At 43.2% G+C, this 17,711-nt stretch overlaps 2 protein-coding genes across 2 annotated transcripts; one reads left to right on the plus strand and one right to left on the minus strand.

Moving 5' to 3' along the window:
• The first annotated feature begins 857 nt into the window (after nt 1-857).
• LOC115112342 (neuritin-like protein) lies at nt 858-3,647 on the plus strand. Its single transcript, XM_029639354.1, has 3 exons — nt 858-1,160; nt 2,105-2,252; nt 2,549-3,647. The coding sequence occupies exons 1-3, from the start codon at nt 974-976 to the stop codon at nt 2,856-2,858; spliced, it is 645 nt and encodes a 214-aa protein (XP_029495214.1). The 5' UTR covers nt 858-973; the 3' UTR covers nt 2,859-3,647.
• Nucleotides 3,648-5,086: 1,439 nt separating this feature from the next.
• Nucleotides 5,087-9,795, minus strand: LOC115112346 (dynein axonemal assembly factor 1-like). Its single transcript, XM_065011962.1, is given in 11 exon segments — nt 5,087-5,482; nt 5,710-5,775; nt 5,992-6,728; nt 6,731-6,823; nt 6,940-7,106; nt 7,226-7,347; nt 8,293-8,459; nt 8,553-8,774; nt 8,954-9,045; nt 9,142-9,196; nt 9,318-9,795. Coding segments are annotated over 11 exon segments (2,142 nt in total). The 5' UTR covers nt 9,445-9,795; the 3' UTR covers nt 5,087-5,188.
• Nucleotides 9,796-17,711: the final 7,916 nt, after the last annotated feature.

A 17,711-nucleotide genomic window follows, 5' to 3' on the forward strand; every position in this document is an offset into this window, starting at 1 on the left:
ATAAACCCAGAATAAATTCCATTCATTGAGAAATAGTAACTCCAAACATCTGGAATTTATGGGTCTGTGTTAGGGAGTATTTCCCCTCTTTTGTAAGAAACTGTTCTGCAAACTAAACTCAACAAAAAAAGAAACGTCCCTTTTTCAGGACCCTGTCTTTCAAAGATAATTTTTAAAAATTCAAATAACTTCACAGATCTTCATTGTAAAGGGTTTAAACACTGTTTGCCATGCTTGTTCAATGAACCATAAACAATTAATGAACATGCACCTGTGGAACGGTCGTTAAGACACTAACAGCTTACAGACGGTAGTCAATTAAGGTCACAGTTATGAAAACTTAGGACACTAAAGAGGCCTTTCTACTAGACTTCTAATTCCATTGTCACCCTCTCTAACTGGACTGTTGATTCGGTGATCTTGCTAAGGAAATATTCTGTCAGGACGGCTATCTGTTTATTCTGGACAGGGACACATTATTCCACTTCTGTTAGTCACGTCTGTGAAACTTGTTCAGTTTATGGCTCAGTTGTTGAATCTTGTTATGTTCATACAAATATTTGCACATGTTAAGTTTGCTGAAAATAAACTCAGTTGACAGTGAGAGAACGTTTCTTTTTTTGCTGAGTTTATATAAAGCCCATATTTCTCAGGAGCTCCGCTTTCTCTTCTATCTCTCTACCAAACGATTGACACACTGCATTGTGAGTTTGTGCTATGTGCTATTTTACCTCCACTAAATGCCCTTAATACTGAGATTGGAAATGAGAATGCTCTAATCTAGTGTGCTATGATGTGACGTCCCTGGTCCGTTGCCCCCAAGCTTTCCACAGCTTGCCCTCCACCCCTCCCCTACACACACATCCCCTGGATGCAGCACGTCGGCCCTTTGCTCTGTTAATCCCGTGAACACTCACTACGATCTGCCTGTATGCTCTGCTCTACTCTTGAGCTCTGATGATCCAACAAATGAATGACAGGACACCTCACTCTGAGAAGACACCAACATTCTGTCCGGGATTATAACACTGCTGTGAACGTCATCAGATCAGAGCCCATTAATTGTGTGCTGGGGCTCCACTGGACTCAGTTGGGCCAGTTGAGTATGAGGTCCCATGCCTGCACCGTGACTTTCCTCCTGCCTGTTGCTCTTTACCTCTGTAAGGATGCTTTCCCCTTATCTATTTATGTATTGTATGTCTGTGTGTCTCTGTGTGTGTTGTAGTGATGTTACTTTAGTGTGGTGAGCGCAGTTTGATGCTTCAAAAGGCAGCTTTTACCTTACTCTGCTCTTACTAGTTTCCTGTATTTTTTCTGTTCAACTGTTTGTTAGAATATTTGAAACTGATGGCATAAGTAGCAGAGCGGGAGTGATGGTTTGGTATGGGGTGATGGTAAGTTGGTCAGGAGAGGAGAGCAACTGTATGGGTGAAAATGTATTTCTTTCTGTTTCCATTCGGATATGAAGGAGAGAGGTTTTACGAAGCACTTATCCTAATGAAATACATGCTGTTCTATCTTGTTCCGAACAGCGCAGTGTGTGTGTTTATGTGTGTGTATGCCTCCCACTGTCGTCTCTCAGGGAGTTGTGGGACAGCTGGAGAATACTATCCCACTGAGTGATGAGGATAGGGGCGGTACCTCCTGTAGTCTACAGCGTTGACTAAAGGCTATAAGAATGTTACGTTGAGAGAGAGAGAGAGACATAATGCATGTTGTGCTAGGAGACCAGAGCAAGATATTCATTTGTTGAGTTTGTTGCATTCACCCCAACCTTCCCCCTGTGGTGATGCTCATCTTCATGTTCCTTCTCCACCCTCCCTCAGGGCTAATGTGTGTGTGTGTGTGTTTGTGATTATATGGTTGTTTGTTTGTTTACCAATGTGTGTGTACATGTAGTTTACACACACACACACACACACACACACGGGGGCATAGCAGGTATCTCCAGAGGTGGACAGGCTGATGAATTACCTTACTCCGATGCTAAAACCCCAGACGTAAATAAACAAATTAAAAGTAATCTATTAATAGCAGTGGACAAAAGAGCTTATGTATCTACTGTAATTAACATTGATACTCTTCACTCCCTCCCCTCCCTCAGGTCTGGCCCCTGTGTGTTGGGCTGCTGCGCTCCCTAGCTCCTGTGGCGTCATCTACAAGAGCTTTGCTCAGTGTCTCCTCACTCTGGGGGACAGTCTGGGTGACACACAGAAAGAGCAGAGCACACAGGACATTGACACAGTCTGCAGGTGAGTCTCTCTCTCCCACTCCAATTTGACACCTACTGAATCACTCCAGCTCTCTTTTTCTCCTTGCATATTCTCCCATCTCCTTACAAACATAAGTGTTCATTTTCAGACCAAGTCACTCCTACAGAATCAGACTGTAACCCAACATGTGCTCCAACACTTGTAAACACACACACATCCCACATCCCTCATTCACAACCTTCAGACTTCCTTGGAGTATTCCTTTCACATACTTTCAAAAAAACACACTCCCTCACAAACCACTCTCTCATGTTGTCATATTTGCCCCCTTACAGATCATGGGATGCATTCCATGTGTGCGCGAATGCGGCACTTGCCGGTTGTCCTGGAGACGCAGCGGCTGTGTGGGAGTCTCTGAGGCAAGAGTCTAGGAAGACACAGTTTTCTGGAAACCTCTATGACATGTGTGCCAGCCGCACCATACTGGCACCCAATACAGTGCCCGTGCCACCCTCCCTGAGCCCACCAACATCAGACCAGACCAATCAAGAAACTCTAAAAGGGTACACGCATCACCTTGGACCCGCCTACACCACACTTCTGCTCTCAGCATGCATCTCTCTACTGCTCCTGCTCAGGATGTAGCCCTGGCCTCCCTCAGACTGCTATAGGTTCTCTGTGAGCCTTGTGTTTTACTGGACTGAGCATCAAATTAACCAACACACACCTGGGTTAACTCCTCACTCCAAAACACACGCAAGCACACATCCTCACGCCAAAATGCATACCTCCTCCAACACGCATACACACACAGGCATGTATGTACATGTACACACGAACACGCAAGAAAACACTCAAGCATTATGGACTTCATTCATGGCACATAGCTCATGTAAGAAAGAAAGACAGGAACAAAAAATAGAAAGAACGAATCTAAGACCTTTTATAACATCTTGAGTTGTTTGGATTCAGAATCTGAGTTGTTGACCAATAGTATTCATGTAAAATTAGATATCAGACCTACAGAACCCTTACACCTGTATACACTTTCGTGTTTTTATATGAGCTATACCTGTAAAATGTATTTTACTCAGCCACCACTTGACTAAATCCCTATATTCCCCAATCATTGATTCTTGCATTGCCTGTGTGGGCACTGGGCATGGAATAGCCACCACAAACAGTGTGCCTGTGGACTTATTATGTAACGATTCATCATAATGTAAAAATGATATCAGAAGCTGCACTTCCCTTAGATACATGTTTGTTTTCATAGTTTCATGTCAGATTTCTCAGAGCAGTTGCTTTAAGGGATGCATGCATTGTTTCATTCAATTGTAAGATGTGAAATCAAACAGACACACAGCTGATTAATCCAGACAGTTAGATTTGATAATTCATGCATTAATTTGTAATAAAATATATTTACAAGGATATGTATGGTGTAGTATGTAACATGCACTGTGTGTGTGTATCTTATGTGTGTGTGTTTGTAATTGTTGCTCTTAAATCCTTTCATAACAGAAGGTCATGAGCAGATCAATCTAATCTGTCTTTGTTCCTGCCCAGCATCCCTCGATGCACCCTGACAGCCCAGGACACACTGTACATCCCAGCCATGTGTCAGAGTAGGGGAGGGAGGAGGGGGAGAGGGAGGAGGAAACATGAAGAGATGGTGAATTATGATGTGAACATGGTCATGAACAGAAACAAAGATTTAGAGAACAGTAGACAATGCCATTTGTGCATGCGTGTGGCTATGACAAGAGAGATGAGGAGACAGGTGGATATATTTTTTGTTAATCCTCTTTTTGGTACCTTTATTTAAAGACCCAATCTACTCAAATCTATTCTCTAGTCTCCCTGTGACCAGTATTTGACCTGGGCACCGGGCCATGTTTTCTTTCAGAGAGCCCTGAAATCTCACCCTCAGTCCCAGGTAGATTAAATGATACAGAAGGGATTCCATGTGTTTTTGCATTAGCTGGTCTGTAATAATACTACTGCTAAAACACGCAAAGACTTTGACAAAATAACTGCTCTTTAGGTTCACATTTATGCATGATCATCATCATCATTACTCTATTTTCTAAACTTGTTTTTTATGTTTTATTTTCTGTAATTGGGGCGGCAGGGTAGCCTAGTAGTTAGAGTGTTGGACTAGTAACCGGAAGGTTGCAAGTTCAAACCCCCAACCTGACATGGTACACATCTGTCGTTCTACCCACAGTTCCGAGGCTGTCATTGAAAATAAGAATTTGTTAACTGACTTGCCTATTTAAATAAAGGTAAAAAAATTATGAGCCCGTGTGTGTAGTGTATATTTGGTACTTAAGTGCCACCTAGTGGTATATTTAAAGTATTTGTGTAACAAGCACTGAGACAAATTCCCCATACTGTACTATAACGTTTTATTTTATGAGCCCTGGCTATAATCTGCCTGGGATTATCTTGGAATGGATTTGAATGCAGTTCATGAACACTTAATTCAGAAAACTGAGCCTGAGAATACAGAATATAAAGTATAACCAGTAATAGAACAGCTACGGAAAACGAACAAAAAAAAAAACATTGTTTTGAGCGGAAAATGTGTTGGGTGTAAACCCATGGCTGTGAAATAGCTCCACAGCAGCTCTCTGTGCTTACATTGTACCCGTCTTCAGCAAAACAAGGCTTTCCCAGATTGAACGATCTAGAAGAAAAAGAAACGCACACCTATTAAGACGAGGTGCTGGCTAGCGGAGTAGAAACTTGAAAATAAAAGAAAGCCGCACACTCTTGGAGCTCAGATGCAAAAATTTAATACCAACGTTTCGACAGCCAAGCTGTCTTCATCAGGGTGAAGACAGCTTGGCTGTCGAAACGTTGGTATTACATTTTTGCATCTGAGCTCCAAGAGTGTGCGGCTTTCTTTTATTTCCCAGATTGAACACCTAAACCTAGTGTTGTTAATGCTATCAAAGCCTTCTGCAGGGTTAGTCCAGCTCCTCAATGAGACAACCTGGTTTGCTGGCTTCAGGGCTCTGCCTCTGTCTGGGTTCTCCCTGAGGTTCTGATATCACCAGCTCTGGGGCATCCCCCGCCTCTGGGTCCAATGCTACTAGGTGATTGGTGGGCGATTTGTTTGACATTTTGTCACAGACCCTGAACAGTGAAGATGAGCATGGACCTGACGTAGATGTGGTCCACACTGTCCCACTCTGATGTATGATTGGATCTACATCGTTGTTGTCTCCTGAAACGACCTCTATCATTGGCCGGAATACTCGCTGGAAACACAGGTTCAGACATAACACAGCTGACCCAAATTAAATACACTCTCTGCTGATTTAAATGCTGTGTTGACCTAATGAAATATTAGCATGTGAGTAATTTAGAGACTAATTGTGTGAATTTGGAATATGCCTGCTGACTATTGTACAATAAATGCTAAAGGTATTCTATTCTTTATTTTGGGTAATAAAAGTTACAGCCTAGTGTATGGTATGTAATGTACCTGAGAGGAGAAGATGCAGGTGCTGTCTGGATCTTCAACATCCACATCCTCCAGGTCAGGGAGATCCTGTAGAGTCAGGTGACCATTAGTCAGGGGACAAGGCTTTAGTGTTCTAAATGAAGGTTAGAGTCAAGAGCTAAATGATAAAGAGTCTGAGGCAGTCTGTGCTTTTGGATAAGATGCTGATGGAGAGGGACTAGATAACAAAACATTATTACAGTGTGATAATCACTCTATTATAGTGACTGGTAATGCTTGACTGTGGTGGTCAGTCTGACTCACGTCAATACGAAGTGGTGGGCGTTGCCCCAGGTGGATGGTCTCCAGGTCCTCTGTCTCCTCTAGCTCAGTCACCATTGGTCCAGGACCATGCTCTACAATTCTCCCAGCTGTCTGAGACTGTGGCTGGCCACATACTGACTGCTCTCTCTCTAACTTCTCTCTTTTTGGCTGCCTTCTTTGTAGTTGTTCTCTCCTTGACTGGTTTAACTCTAACAGTTTTTCCTTTAATATTTCTTCTGTTGCTTGTTCTCCATCTGGCTGATCACCCTCTTGGTGCTCTCCATCTGGCTGATCTCCCGCTTGGTGCTCTCTCTCTAGCTGATCTCCCTCCTGGTGCTCTCTCTCTAGCTGATCTCCCTCTTGGTGCTCTCTCTCTAGCTGATCTCCCTCTTGGTGCTCTCGCTCTAGCTGATCTCCCTCTTGGTGCTTTCTCTCTAGCTGATCTCCCTCTTGGTGCTCTCTCTCTAGCTGATCTCCCTCTTGGTCCTCTCTCTCTAGCTGATCTCCCTCTTGGTGCTCTCTCTCTAGCTGATCTCCCTCTTGGTGCTGTCGCTCTAGCTGATCTCCCTCTTGGTGCTCTCTCTCTAGCCGATCTCCCTCCGGATCCTCTCTTTCTGGTTGTTCTCTGTCTAGCTGCTTCTTCAGTGGCTGTTCATTCCCTAGCTCTTCCTTTTCTGTCTGTTCTCTCTGTGTCTGTAGGAACTCTTCATGGGCCTCCAGACTGTCCTCCACAAAGCCTGGATCCTCTCCTCCCAGCCTGGGCTCTGATTCTGCCTCTGGTTCTTTTTACTGGGGCTCTCAAGTTCTGGAGTTGTAGTGGTCTCATACTCCCCTAGAAAAGGTCAACACACCCTTATCAAACTTCTCTACATCATGTGTGTGTAAGGAGGTTCCAAGTGTGTGTGTGTGTGTGTGTGTGTGTGTGGATATGAGTGCGTGTGTGCGTACCTCTCTCTTGCAGCTCTCTGAGTCGCAGATTCTCCATGGCTTGGTCTCTGATGGTTGCCATGGTGTCCAGACTGTCCTGGATCTTCCTTCTCTCTTGTGTTTGCCATGATTCCCTCTCCCTGCGCTCCCCCTCTGGACCCGCTGTCCCCCACGCCTCCGCACACGCCCTTCATACCGCAACCACATGACAATCATACAGCATCCAAGGACCAACATCACAGACCACACAATGACTCAAGCATAAGTATGACATGTACGGGCAAACAGAGACAAATTGGTAATGCACCTGTCCTTTGGGAACACAGGTCGGTCATCCTAGTATGTGAGCTGTTTGAGATGTATGATCATAGTCTTCCTGTAGTATGGGATTTTCTTTATCACTTCATTTCCCATCAGGTTCAGCACGTGCTGAGGAGGAGGGAACAACAAGGGTGTATTCACACACACACACACTTGGGTATATTATCAGCATGAAGCAAGAGTATTTGCATTTTATAGTCAGTGTGTCATGCGCATGTGTTACGGATACAGTTATCCTGTGTGTGTGTATCCTGTGTGTGTGTTTCTTTTCTCTCCTTCTCCCCTCACAGGTGAAAATCATCACTCCCCAATCAGTCAACAATCAATCATCAATCAGAAGACACACCTCCTCCTATTTCCTACCCTATGACAGTTCCTTCCCCATGGTTTAAAAACCCCATCATTTGTTTGCTCTGGAGCAATCTCTCGCTCAATCTCTCTGTAAATGCCATGTCTGTAGGTCTCTGTGTTTCACTCTCGCTTTGTGTTTTAACCTCTCTTTTGTTTAAAGCACCTCCATAGCACTTTGTCATCACCTGTGAGTATTGTTTTGGTTATGGTGTTTTTGTTTGTTGCTGGTGGGAAAAGGGGGAAACCAAGACAAGTCGCCCATGGGCATACACTACCCGTAGGTGAACTTTGTTAAATACACTAGTTAGAACTAGGCGGACCACCCACTGTATTTTTGGTTAGTTAGTTAGCTGTTGTTAAAGTAGGCTAGTCTAGCTTAGGGGTGTTTTGGATGCTTATTGTTTCTTTCCTTGGGTCCAGCTCAGCCCCTTTTCCTGCTCCCCCCATTACCGTGTGTTTATAAATAAACCTAGAGTTTGACGGTAGATTTCTGTTGTCGTGGTTATTTCGTGCACACTTTTACTTTGTCACAATAATAATTTGCATGAGTTATGTTACGGGTCTCATTACCATCCCCCCTAGACTGTCGGGCCAAAAGGGATTCGTAACAGCATGGGCATACTAATGAATAAAGATGATATGATCTCTATTGCATACAGTACTGTTAATCTGTGTGAGCCTGTTGTGAGCATGTCTTCTCACCAGTTCAGGCATTCTCTCCAGCACAGTGAGGATGTCTGGGTCATCCAGCAGGTCGTGGGACATGTCCAGTACACTGAGGGAGAGGCACTGACTCAGATGCTCCACATCTCCCACTGTCTGCAGCTTATTATGGGCTATCTGCAAGGTGCCCAGATCAGGCAGGCAGGCTGGGAAAATACTCACAAAACAAATAGATGGAGTCTCTCACACACACACACACACAGAGATAGGTGCGGTACGTAGAGTGAGGACAGACTCACCAATGTTTTCGATGGTGCGTATGTAGTTGTTGCAGACATTGAGGGTGCAGAGCTTGCTGAGTGGTTCTAAGTTCTCCAGATTGTGTATGAGGTTCTGGTGGAGGAAGAAGCAGCGTAGGTCCGTTTGGGCCTGCAGGTTCTGGATGCGCTGCAGTCCGTTGCACTCCAGCCAGAGACACTTCAGCCCTGTGTACTCCTCCAGATTCTCTATGGTGGAGAAGCCTAAGAGGGGAAAACATAAAATAAATAACATAAGAATACTAAAAGAACTCTAACAGTGCAGTTGTATTCCACCTACAATTCTATATAGACCACACAAAGCTTATGATTTTAATTTCTATAAATTATTCATGCAACAATATATCTAACCCGTCCATAAACAACAACAATTTCAGACACACCTTTGAAGTGCAAATACAGTGTGTCATTCAATCGAGGTGTCATGTAGAGTTTATTTTGCTTGCAGTGGTCCTTCAGAAATGTCTTTGTCATTCTGATGAACATAAAGCGTCACTAGTTAAAATGCTAGACAGAATGAACAATAATGTTAGAAGACTACTGACAGCCAATTCCTAGCTTTTAAGATTACCTTGGACCCGAGTCCTTTTCCTCTTGTTGTTGGGCTTGTATGAGTTTGTCGACTTCTGTATGTGAGGACACACAAGTGAGATAGGAGGATAACTTTAGACATGGCTAGACTCATGCGATTATTTAACATGTTGCCATGTGCTGACTATTATGCTAAATTATAGTGAACTGTCTAACCTAGTTTACTGGAAGTTGCAGAAATATTGCTGAACGCGATGTCAACATCTCCAGCTTGCAGGGTCATACTGGACTCCTCACCACTTTCTTCTTCCACCTCACCGGATTCGAGGGGTTCAGGATGCATCGGCGATAGTTTTAAGTGATTACTACTTCTATATACACTATTTACTTGTTTAGTTAACAGTTTCTGTTAACGTATTAGCCAGTTGTAATAACTTGTCATAAACTCCCTGTCAGCTTTTTTCAGGTAAAGCTTTGTGTTTCCATAGCAACGGTGAAGTATCAAACGACGACCGCCATTCTCTCAAGATTGGTTGTGCAAGCCAGAGTCATATTTCATTTAAACTTTATTTTATCAGGGAGTCATACTGAGACCAATGTCTATTTTACAGATGAGCCTTGAATTACATAAATTAAAAGGAAATACATTATAAAAAAACTAAGAAATTCGTCAGTATTAATGTGCAGATTCGATGACGCTAAACCGCGGGGCACCGTGGTATGGCCCGTTACGTCATCGGACGAAATCGGGGAGGAGCACGCTTCTCAAATCGAACAGTAATCTGTGCAGCTCGGTCATTTTGTCAACCCATGCAGCATGGTGCATCGTCCAGAAACATACAACATATCTTTTTCATCAAATAAATGTTAGAATTTTCTAACTATTTTTTATTGGGAAGGCAGATAAACCGTTATAATAAAAAGCAATCCCTTTAGCATGGGAAAACACAGAATACTAGTAATTATTACACGTGCTTAAAACCTTGTGACCAGGGGGCAGTATTTTCATTTTTGAAAAAATAACGTTCTATTTTGTCAGGACAAGATGCTAGAATATGCATATAATTGACAGTTTAGGATAGAAAACACTCTAAAGTTTCCAAAACTGTAAAAATATTGTCTGTGAGTATAACAGAACTGATGTTGCAGGCGAAAGCCTGAGAAAAATCCAATCCGGTAGTGCCTCATGTTTTGAAAGCGCTGCGTTCCAATGCGTCCCTATTGAGCAGTGAATGGGCTATCAACCAGATTTCTTTTTTCTCCGTATTCCCCAAGGTGTTTACAGCATTGTGACGTAGTTTTACGCATTTATGTTGAAGAATACCTGTAAGCGGCTGCAAGTGGTCACCTGATGCTCCCAGATTGATTCTCGCATAAAATACAGAGGTAGCCATTATTCCAATCGGTCCTACTGAAAAACTAATTGTCCCGGTGGATATATTATCGAATAGATATTTGAAAAACACCTTGAGGATTGATTATAAACAACGTTTGCCATGTTTCTGTCGATATTATGGAGCTAAATTTGGAATATTTTTTGGTGTTTTTCGTGACTGCAATTTCCGGGCGATTTCTCAGCCAAACGTGAAGAACAAACGGAGCTATTTCGCCTACAAAAATAATATTTTTGGAAAAAATGAACATTGGCTATCTAACTGGGAGTCTCGTGAGTGAAAACATCCGAAGCTCATCAAAGGTAAACAATTTAATTTGATTGCTTTTCTGATTTCCGTGACCAAGTTACCTGCTGCTAGCTGGACAAAATGCTATGCTAGGCTATCGATAAACTTACACCAATGCTTATCTAGCTTTGGCTGTAAAGCATATTTTGAAAATCTGAGATGACAGGGTGATTAACAAAAGGCTAAGCTGTGTCAATATATTTCACTTTTTCATGAATAGGAATATTTTCTAGGAATATTTATGTCCGTTGCGTTATGCTAATTAGTGTCAGTCGATGATTACGCTCCCTCATGCGGGATGGGGAGTCACTAGAGGTTTAATTAAGTCACTTTTGTTTGGAGCCGAATTCGCCATGGACTTTAAACAGGGCGCCTGGCTCACGACCAGCCGACGCAAAACACTTTTACATGGGGGTCCGGTCCCGGGCAGGATTAATCGAACCCCCTCTATGGCTCTGATATAAACTATTGTATCCAAGCTGTCTTTACGCTTAAACATTTTCATTGGTCAAAAGGACTGACATTCAATCTATTTTTCCCGGTGCTAAAAATATGAATATTTACACAAGCGATTCCAAAATAAAACGTGTATGTAATCAATGTAGCCTATTCTGAATAATACATGTATTGTCGACCACAAAAAGGCAGAGATCCTATACATCTATGTTTATTTCTAGTTACGTATATCTATGCACTTATTTGAACTAACTCTTACAGTAGGCCTATGTGTAGCAGTATAACTTTAGTCCGTTCCTCGCCCCTACCCGGGCTCGAACCAGGGACCCTCTGCACACAGACAACAGTCACCCTCGTAGCATCGTCACCCATCGCTCCACAAAAACCACGGCCCTTGCAAAGCAAGGGGAACAACTACTTCAAGGTCTCAAAACGAGTGACGTCACCGATTGAAACGCTATTAGCGCACACACCACTAACTAGCTAGCCATTTCACATCGGTTACATATACAAGGATACGATGGTTGCATCATCCATTGTTGGACTTCTGAATTAATGAAATGTACCCATTGATTCGTTTTTAAATTAATGTCTTTTTATTTCACCTATATTTAACCAGGTAGGCCAGTTGAGAACAAGTTCTCATTTACAACTGCGGCCTGGCCAAGATAAAGCAAAGCAGTGCGACAAAAACAACAACACAGAGTTACACATAAACAAACGTACAGTCAATAACACAATAGAAAAATGTATGTACAGTATGTGCAAATGTAGAAGAGTAGGGAGGTAAGGCAATAAATAGGCCATGGAGGCGAAATAATTACAATTTAGCATTAACACTGGAGTGATAGATGTGCCGATGCTGATGTGCAAGTAGAAATACTGGGGTGCAAAAGAGCAAGAGGAAAAATACAAATATGGGGATGAGGTAGTTGGGTGTGTTATTTACAGATTGTCTGTGTACAGGTACAGTAAGCTGCTCTTACAGCTGATGCTTAAAGTTAGAGAGGGAGATAAGACCCCAGCTTCAGTGATTTCTGAAATTCGTTCCAGTCATTGGCAGCAGAGAACTGGAAGGAAAGGCGGCTAAAGGAAGTGTTGGCTTTGGGGATGACCAGTGCAATATACCTGCTGGAGCGAGTGCTACAGGTGGGTGTTGCTATGGTGACCAGTGAGCTGAGATAAGGCGGGGCTTTACCTAGCATAGACTTATAGATGACCTGGAGCCAGTGGGTTTGGCGACGAATATGTAGTGATGGCCAGCCAACGAGAGCATAAAGGTCGCAGTGTTGGGTAGTATATGGGGTGTTGCTGACAAAACGAATGGCACTGTGATAGCAAACTGGATGTAGTCGGAGTAGGGTGTTGGAGGCTATTTTGTAAATGACATCGCCAAAGTCAAGGATCGGTAGGATAGTCAGTTTTACGAGGGTATGTTTGGCAGCCTGAGTGAAGGAGGCTTTTTTGCGAAATAGAAAGCCGATTCTAGATTTAATTTTGGATTGGAGATGCTTAATGTGAGTCTGGAAGGAGAGTTTACAGTCTAACCAGACACCAGGTATTTGTAGTTGATCTTCATATTCTAAGTCAGAACTGTCCAGAGTAGTGATGCTAGTCGGGCGGGAGGGTGCGGGCAGCAATCGGTTGAAGAGCATGCACTTAGTTTTACTTGCATTTAAAAGCAGCTGGAGGCCTCGGAAGGAGTGTTGTATGGCATTGAGGCTAGTTTGGAGGTTTGTTAGCACAGTGTCCAAAGAAGGGCCAGATGTATACAGAATGGTGTTGTCTGCGTAGAGGTGGATCAGAGAATCACCACCAGCAAGAGCAACATCACTGATGTATAAAGAGAAAATAATCTGCCCGAGAATTGGACCCTATGGCACCCCCATAGAGACTGCCAGAGGTCCGGACAACAGGCCCTCCGATTTGACACACTGAACTCTATCTGAGAAGTAGTTGGTGAACCAGGCAAGACAGTCATTTGAGAAGCCACGGCTATTGAGTATGCCAATAAGAATGCGGTGAATGACAAGAGTCGAAAGCCTTGGCCAGGTCGATGAAGACGGCTGCACAGTACTGTCTTTTATCGATGGCGGTTATGATATCGTTTAGGACCTTGAGCGTGGCTGAGGTGCACCCATGACCAGCTCGGAAACCAGATTGCATTCTTGAAGAAGATAATTTAGGAATGCTGCATGAGTTTAGTTCAACTGTCATACTCCATCAAAACCCAAAATGCAAGCTTGTTTCAATCCAATGTTTGTAAACAAAGTAAATGTAAACAAACACTATATAGCCTAAAAACATGTTTAGAACTATAATGTTGACATCATGGATGCTCAGTCCTTGATTCCATAGCTCGGTCTATGAATGTGACAGTGGTTACATTTCTCCAGCCCTATCCCACAGCTTTTTACTGAAATAGGGGTGGGGATGACGGTTTGTTATTGTTTGAACTGCTGATTGCCGCTTTAAAGGTTCAATATGCAGAAATCGCTCTGCCATTTGCTTGTTGCTAAAATTCTAATAGTTTGCTTAATTTAGGACAAGCTGTATAGTGTAAAGAATCATTGTACTGTCTAAACTGACGTGGTCTTCCTGTCTGGGTTGGCGCCCCCCCTGGGGTTGTGCCGTGGCGGAGGTCTTTGTGGGCTATACTCGGCCTTGTCTCAGGATGGTAAGTTGGTGGTTGAAGATATCACTCTAGTGGTGTGGGGGCTGTGCTTTGGCAAAGTGGGTGGGGTTATCTCCTGCCTGTTTGGCCCTGTCTGGAGGTATCATCGGATGGGGCCACAGTGTCTCCTGACCCCTCCTGTCTCAGCCTCCAGTATTTATACTGCAGTAGTTTATGTGTCGGGGGGCTAGGGTCAGTCTGTTATATCTGGAGTATTTCTCCTGTCTTATCCGGTGTCCTGTGTGAATTTAATTATGCTCTCTCTAATTCTCTCTTTCTCTCTCATAGGACCTGAGCCCTAGGACCATGCCTCAGGACTACCTGGCATGATGACTCCTTGTTGTCCCCAGTCCACCTGACCATGCTGCTGCTCCAGTTTCAACTGTTCTGCCTGCGGCTATGGAACCCTGACCTGTTCACTGTGATTGCTATTATTTGACCATGCTGGTCATTTATGAACATTTGAACATCTTGGCCATGTTCTGTTATAACCTCCACCCGGCACAGCCAGAAGAGGACTGGCTACCCCTCATAGCCTGGTTCCGCTCTAGGTTTTGGCCTTTCTAGTTAGTTTTTCCTAGCCACTGTGCTTCTACATTTACATTTACATTTAAGTCATTTAGCAGACGCTCATTGCTTGCTGTTTCGTGTTTTAGGCTGGGTTTCTGTACAGCACTTTGATATCAGCTGATGTAAGAAGGGCTACATAAATAAATGTGATTTGATTTAAACTACATTTATTGTAGGCTAAGATAGAGTCAGCAGGAACACACAACATTTGTAACAGAATCAACTCAACTTTTTATTTTTATTTTTTACAACTGACGTCATAAGCTACATAGTGAGAGTTGTGTGAACCTTTTCAATTGAGAGGTCTATTTGAAAAGCTTAGCTTTCTATGAAGACACCTATATCAAGGCTTCCACGCTAGTGCAGTGACATGAGCAAGACAGAAGGGGGCAACACGAGCATGTGGGCACGAAGCTTCCCGCAAAGGGAGCTTGTCGCAGTGTCCGGTTCCTTTTATTTCCAGCACATGTTACCAGAGGTAAATCAAATGCATTGCTATGAAACATAAAATATCCACCTAGGCCTACATAATTGCACCACATTGTATTATTCTCATCTGATATGAGTTGCAGTAAACATGGGAAAGTCAGTGCCTTAGCCAATAGAGTTAAATATTTTCCAAATAAAGAAAAAAATAATGGACACAATAAAAGTACATAACAATAACGAGGCTATATACAGGGGTACCGGTACCGAGTCAATGTGTGGGGGTACAGGTTAGTCGAGGTAATTTCTACATGTAGGTAGTCCGGGTGGCCAATTGATTAATTGTTCAGCAGTCTTACAGTCTATAACTTGGGTGACTGGAGTCTTTGACAATTTTTTGGGCCTTCCTCTGACATCGCCTAGTATATAGGTCCTGGATGGGAGGAAGCTTGGGCCCAGTGATATATTGGGCCATACACACTACTAGAGGTCGACCGATTAATCGGAATGGCCGATTAATTAAAGCCGATTTTAAGTTTTCACAACCATGACCATGAATCATGACCAGCCTTTCAAAGCACTTCATGGCTACCGAGTGCTACGTGGCGCTAGTCATCTAGGGAGATTACATCCGGGGCAGGTCTTGTTTTGAACCAGTACTCCTGTAGTAAAGCTATATGGCACTACTTCCTCTAAAATATGCTTCCAGGGACACTACTACCTCCAAAGATGGCATTAGCCAACTGTTAATCACAGGTTTTTTGTGTACCCAAAGTGAGGAGGAAGGAAGGGTTTATAATGAAGTGTTCCATCTCAGGGAGGGGTATGAGCCCAAAGTGTCACATGATGACAAGGCTGTGAACCTTACACAGAACATTAATAAGGAGGTAAGTACTTACAAAGCTTCTTCTCTGGGCCATAATCTTTCTGAAGATGTCCCTTCATTTTTGCCAGTCCACTTAGAACTATTACTGACTGTTATTGATGTCAATGATTGATTAAGCATTTTGTCCTGCTGTACCAGGAAAGGGGTAGGCGGGTGCCTGTCCTCTCATCGTCTATGTACGGCTGGCATGTAGACAATCCCCTGGAGGCTCCCGACAAGAAGAACACACGCGTGCAGATGGTGAACAAGGGGTTCTCCGATCCCGAGGGACCTGCCTCCCATTGGAGACAGAAATGGAAGAGTTGAATGAAAAATTCAAACCTTAATAAAAGATGCAAAGTGAAACTTTATGCACTGTAGGATATATATGCCAAACACATACACAAACACACACACTCATATACATTTGCCTCTGGAAAGAGAGGATCTGGACAGAGATCAGCTAGAGAGCTAGCAACAAGAGGGTGAGAGGTCAGCCAGAGGGAGAACAAGCACAACAGCAGAATAAAGTAATGATACTGCGAAATAATGGCATTTAAGCCCTTCTCCTACTTAACCAGAGTCAGATGAACTCATAGATATAAAAATTATGTCTCTGCATGCAGTATGAAGAACAGGTAGTTTCGCAAGTCAATGCTAACTAGTGTTAGCACAATGACTGGAAGTCTACATGTACGGTATCATTGCGAAATAAATCAACTACAAAAAAGGGAGAAGTTAGAGAGTGGTCAGTACATGGCCAGCCAAAATCTGACAGCTGAGGTGATCATATATCAGGGTTGGAGAGTAACTGATTACATGTAATCAGTTACATGTAATGTGATTTTTTTAACTGCTAATGTACTCATTTACATTATTAGCAAAAAGATTGTCCCTCTCCATCAGCGTCTTATCCAAAAGCACAGACTGCCCCAGACTCATATAATTTTGATCTGGATTCTAACTTTAATTTAGAGCACTAAAGCCTTGTCCCTTGACTAAAGGTCACTTGACTCTCCACATGATCTCCCTGACTTGGAAGATGTAGATGTTGAAGCTCCAGACAGCACCTGCATCTTCTCCTATCAGGTACATTGGATACCACACACAATGAAAGAGGAGAACCTGAGAGAAAGTATTCTCTATTATCTGACAGCCCTATGCTGCATGTTATTTGTGAGCTGCACCTGAGAGTTGACACTCTGACCTGCTCTTGATCCTAAAGTTTACATTACAAACAAGGAGGGTATTCCATCTGTCAAAACATACAACTTGTAATTATAAATCACAAGCTTTTACCTGGTGATCATACAATTAATTTTATTTTTGTAAGGATGGAAACAGGATACTAGATCATCCAAATAAGCCACATTAAACCATACAGTTGTCAGGTGCGCTGTCAGCATGCGTCACGCGGCCCGTTATCCTATGTGCTCCTGTGATATTGTTTGCTGTTGGCACCAGTCATTCTAACGCCGAATTCCTTTGAGCATATTCTACCCTTAGTTGGCCTCTGTGTAGTCAGAGTCAACCAGAATTCTAGACGAATGTCGCTAGTATCATTTTTACGCACATGCACCTTTATGTACCGCGCGCTCCTCTGTTCCTATACTTGCCACTGCCGGTCACCGTTCTTCATATAACTGGACAATGAGCTGATAACAACAAAACAGGCACCCGATACAATTGCAATCAGTCGATATAATCGACAAATATCATTAGAAATCAAGCGATATGAATCAGAGTGGGGCACGGTTCCCCACACTGATTACCGCCTACTCGGAAATTACGATATGAAACGTTGATTTGAACCTTCTGACCAACTAGTGGGTCAATGGCGCCCCACCGTCTGATTCATATCGCTTGATTTCCGATGATTGTTCTCGATTATATCGACTGACTGATTGGTTCTGTATGGGGTGAAACAGGACATATTA

This window comes from Oncorhynchus nerka, linkage group LG27 (genome assembly GCF_034236695.1).
Source record: "Oncorhynchus nerka isolate Pitt River linkage group LG27, Oner_Uvic_2.0, whole genome shotgun sequence".
NCBI lineage: Eukaryota > Metazoa > Chordata > Actinopteri > Salmoniformes > Salmonidae > Oncorhynchus > Oncorhynchus nerka.

Excerpts from the sequence above, each read along its gene's own strand:
- LOC115112342 (XM_029639354.1), top strand. The coding sequence starts at position 974 with ATGACAGGACACCTCACTCTGAGAAGACACCAACATTCTGTCCGGGAT. Across the intron at positions 1,161-2,104 it reads GCCTGTTGCTCTTTACCTCT|GTCTGGCCCCTGTGTGTTGG; the intron begins GTAAGGATGCTT and ends CCCCTCCCTCAG. Across the intron at positions 2,253-2,548 it reads GACATTGACACAGTCTGCAG|ATCATGGGATGCATTCCATG; the intron begins GTGAGTCTCTCT and ends GCCCCCTTACAG.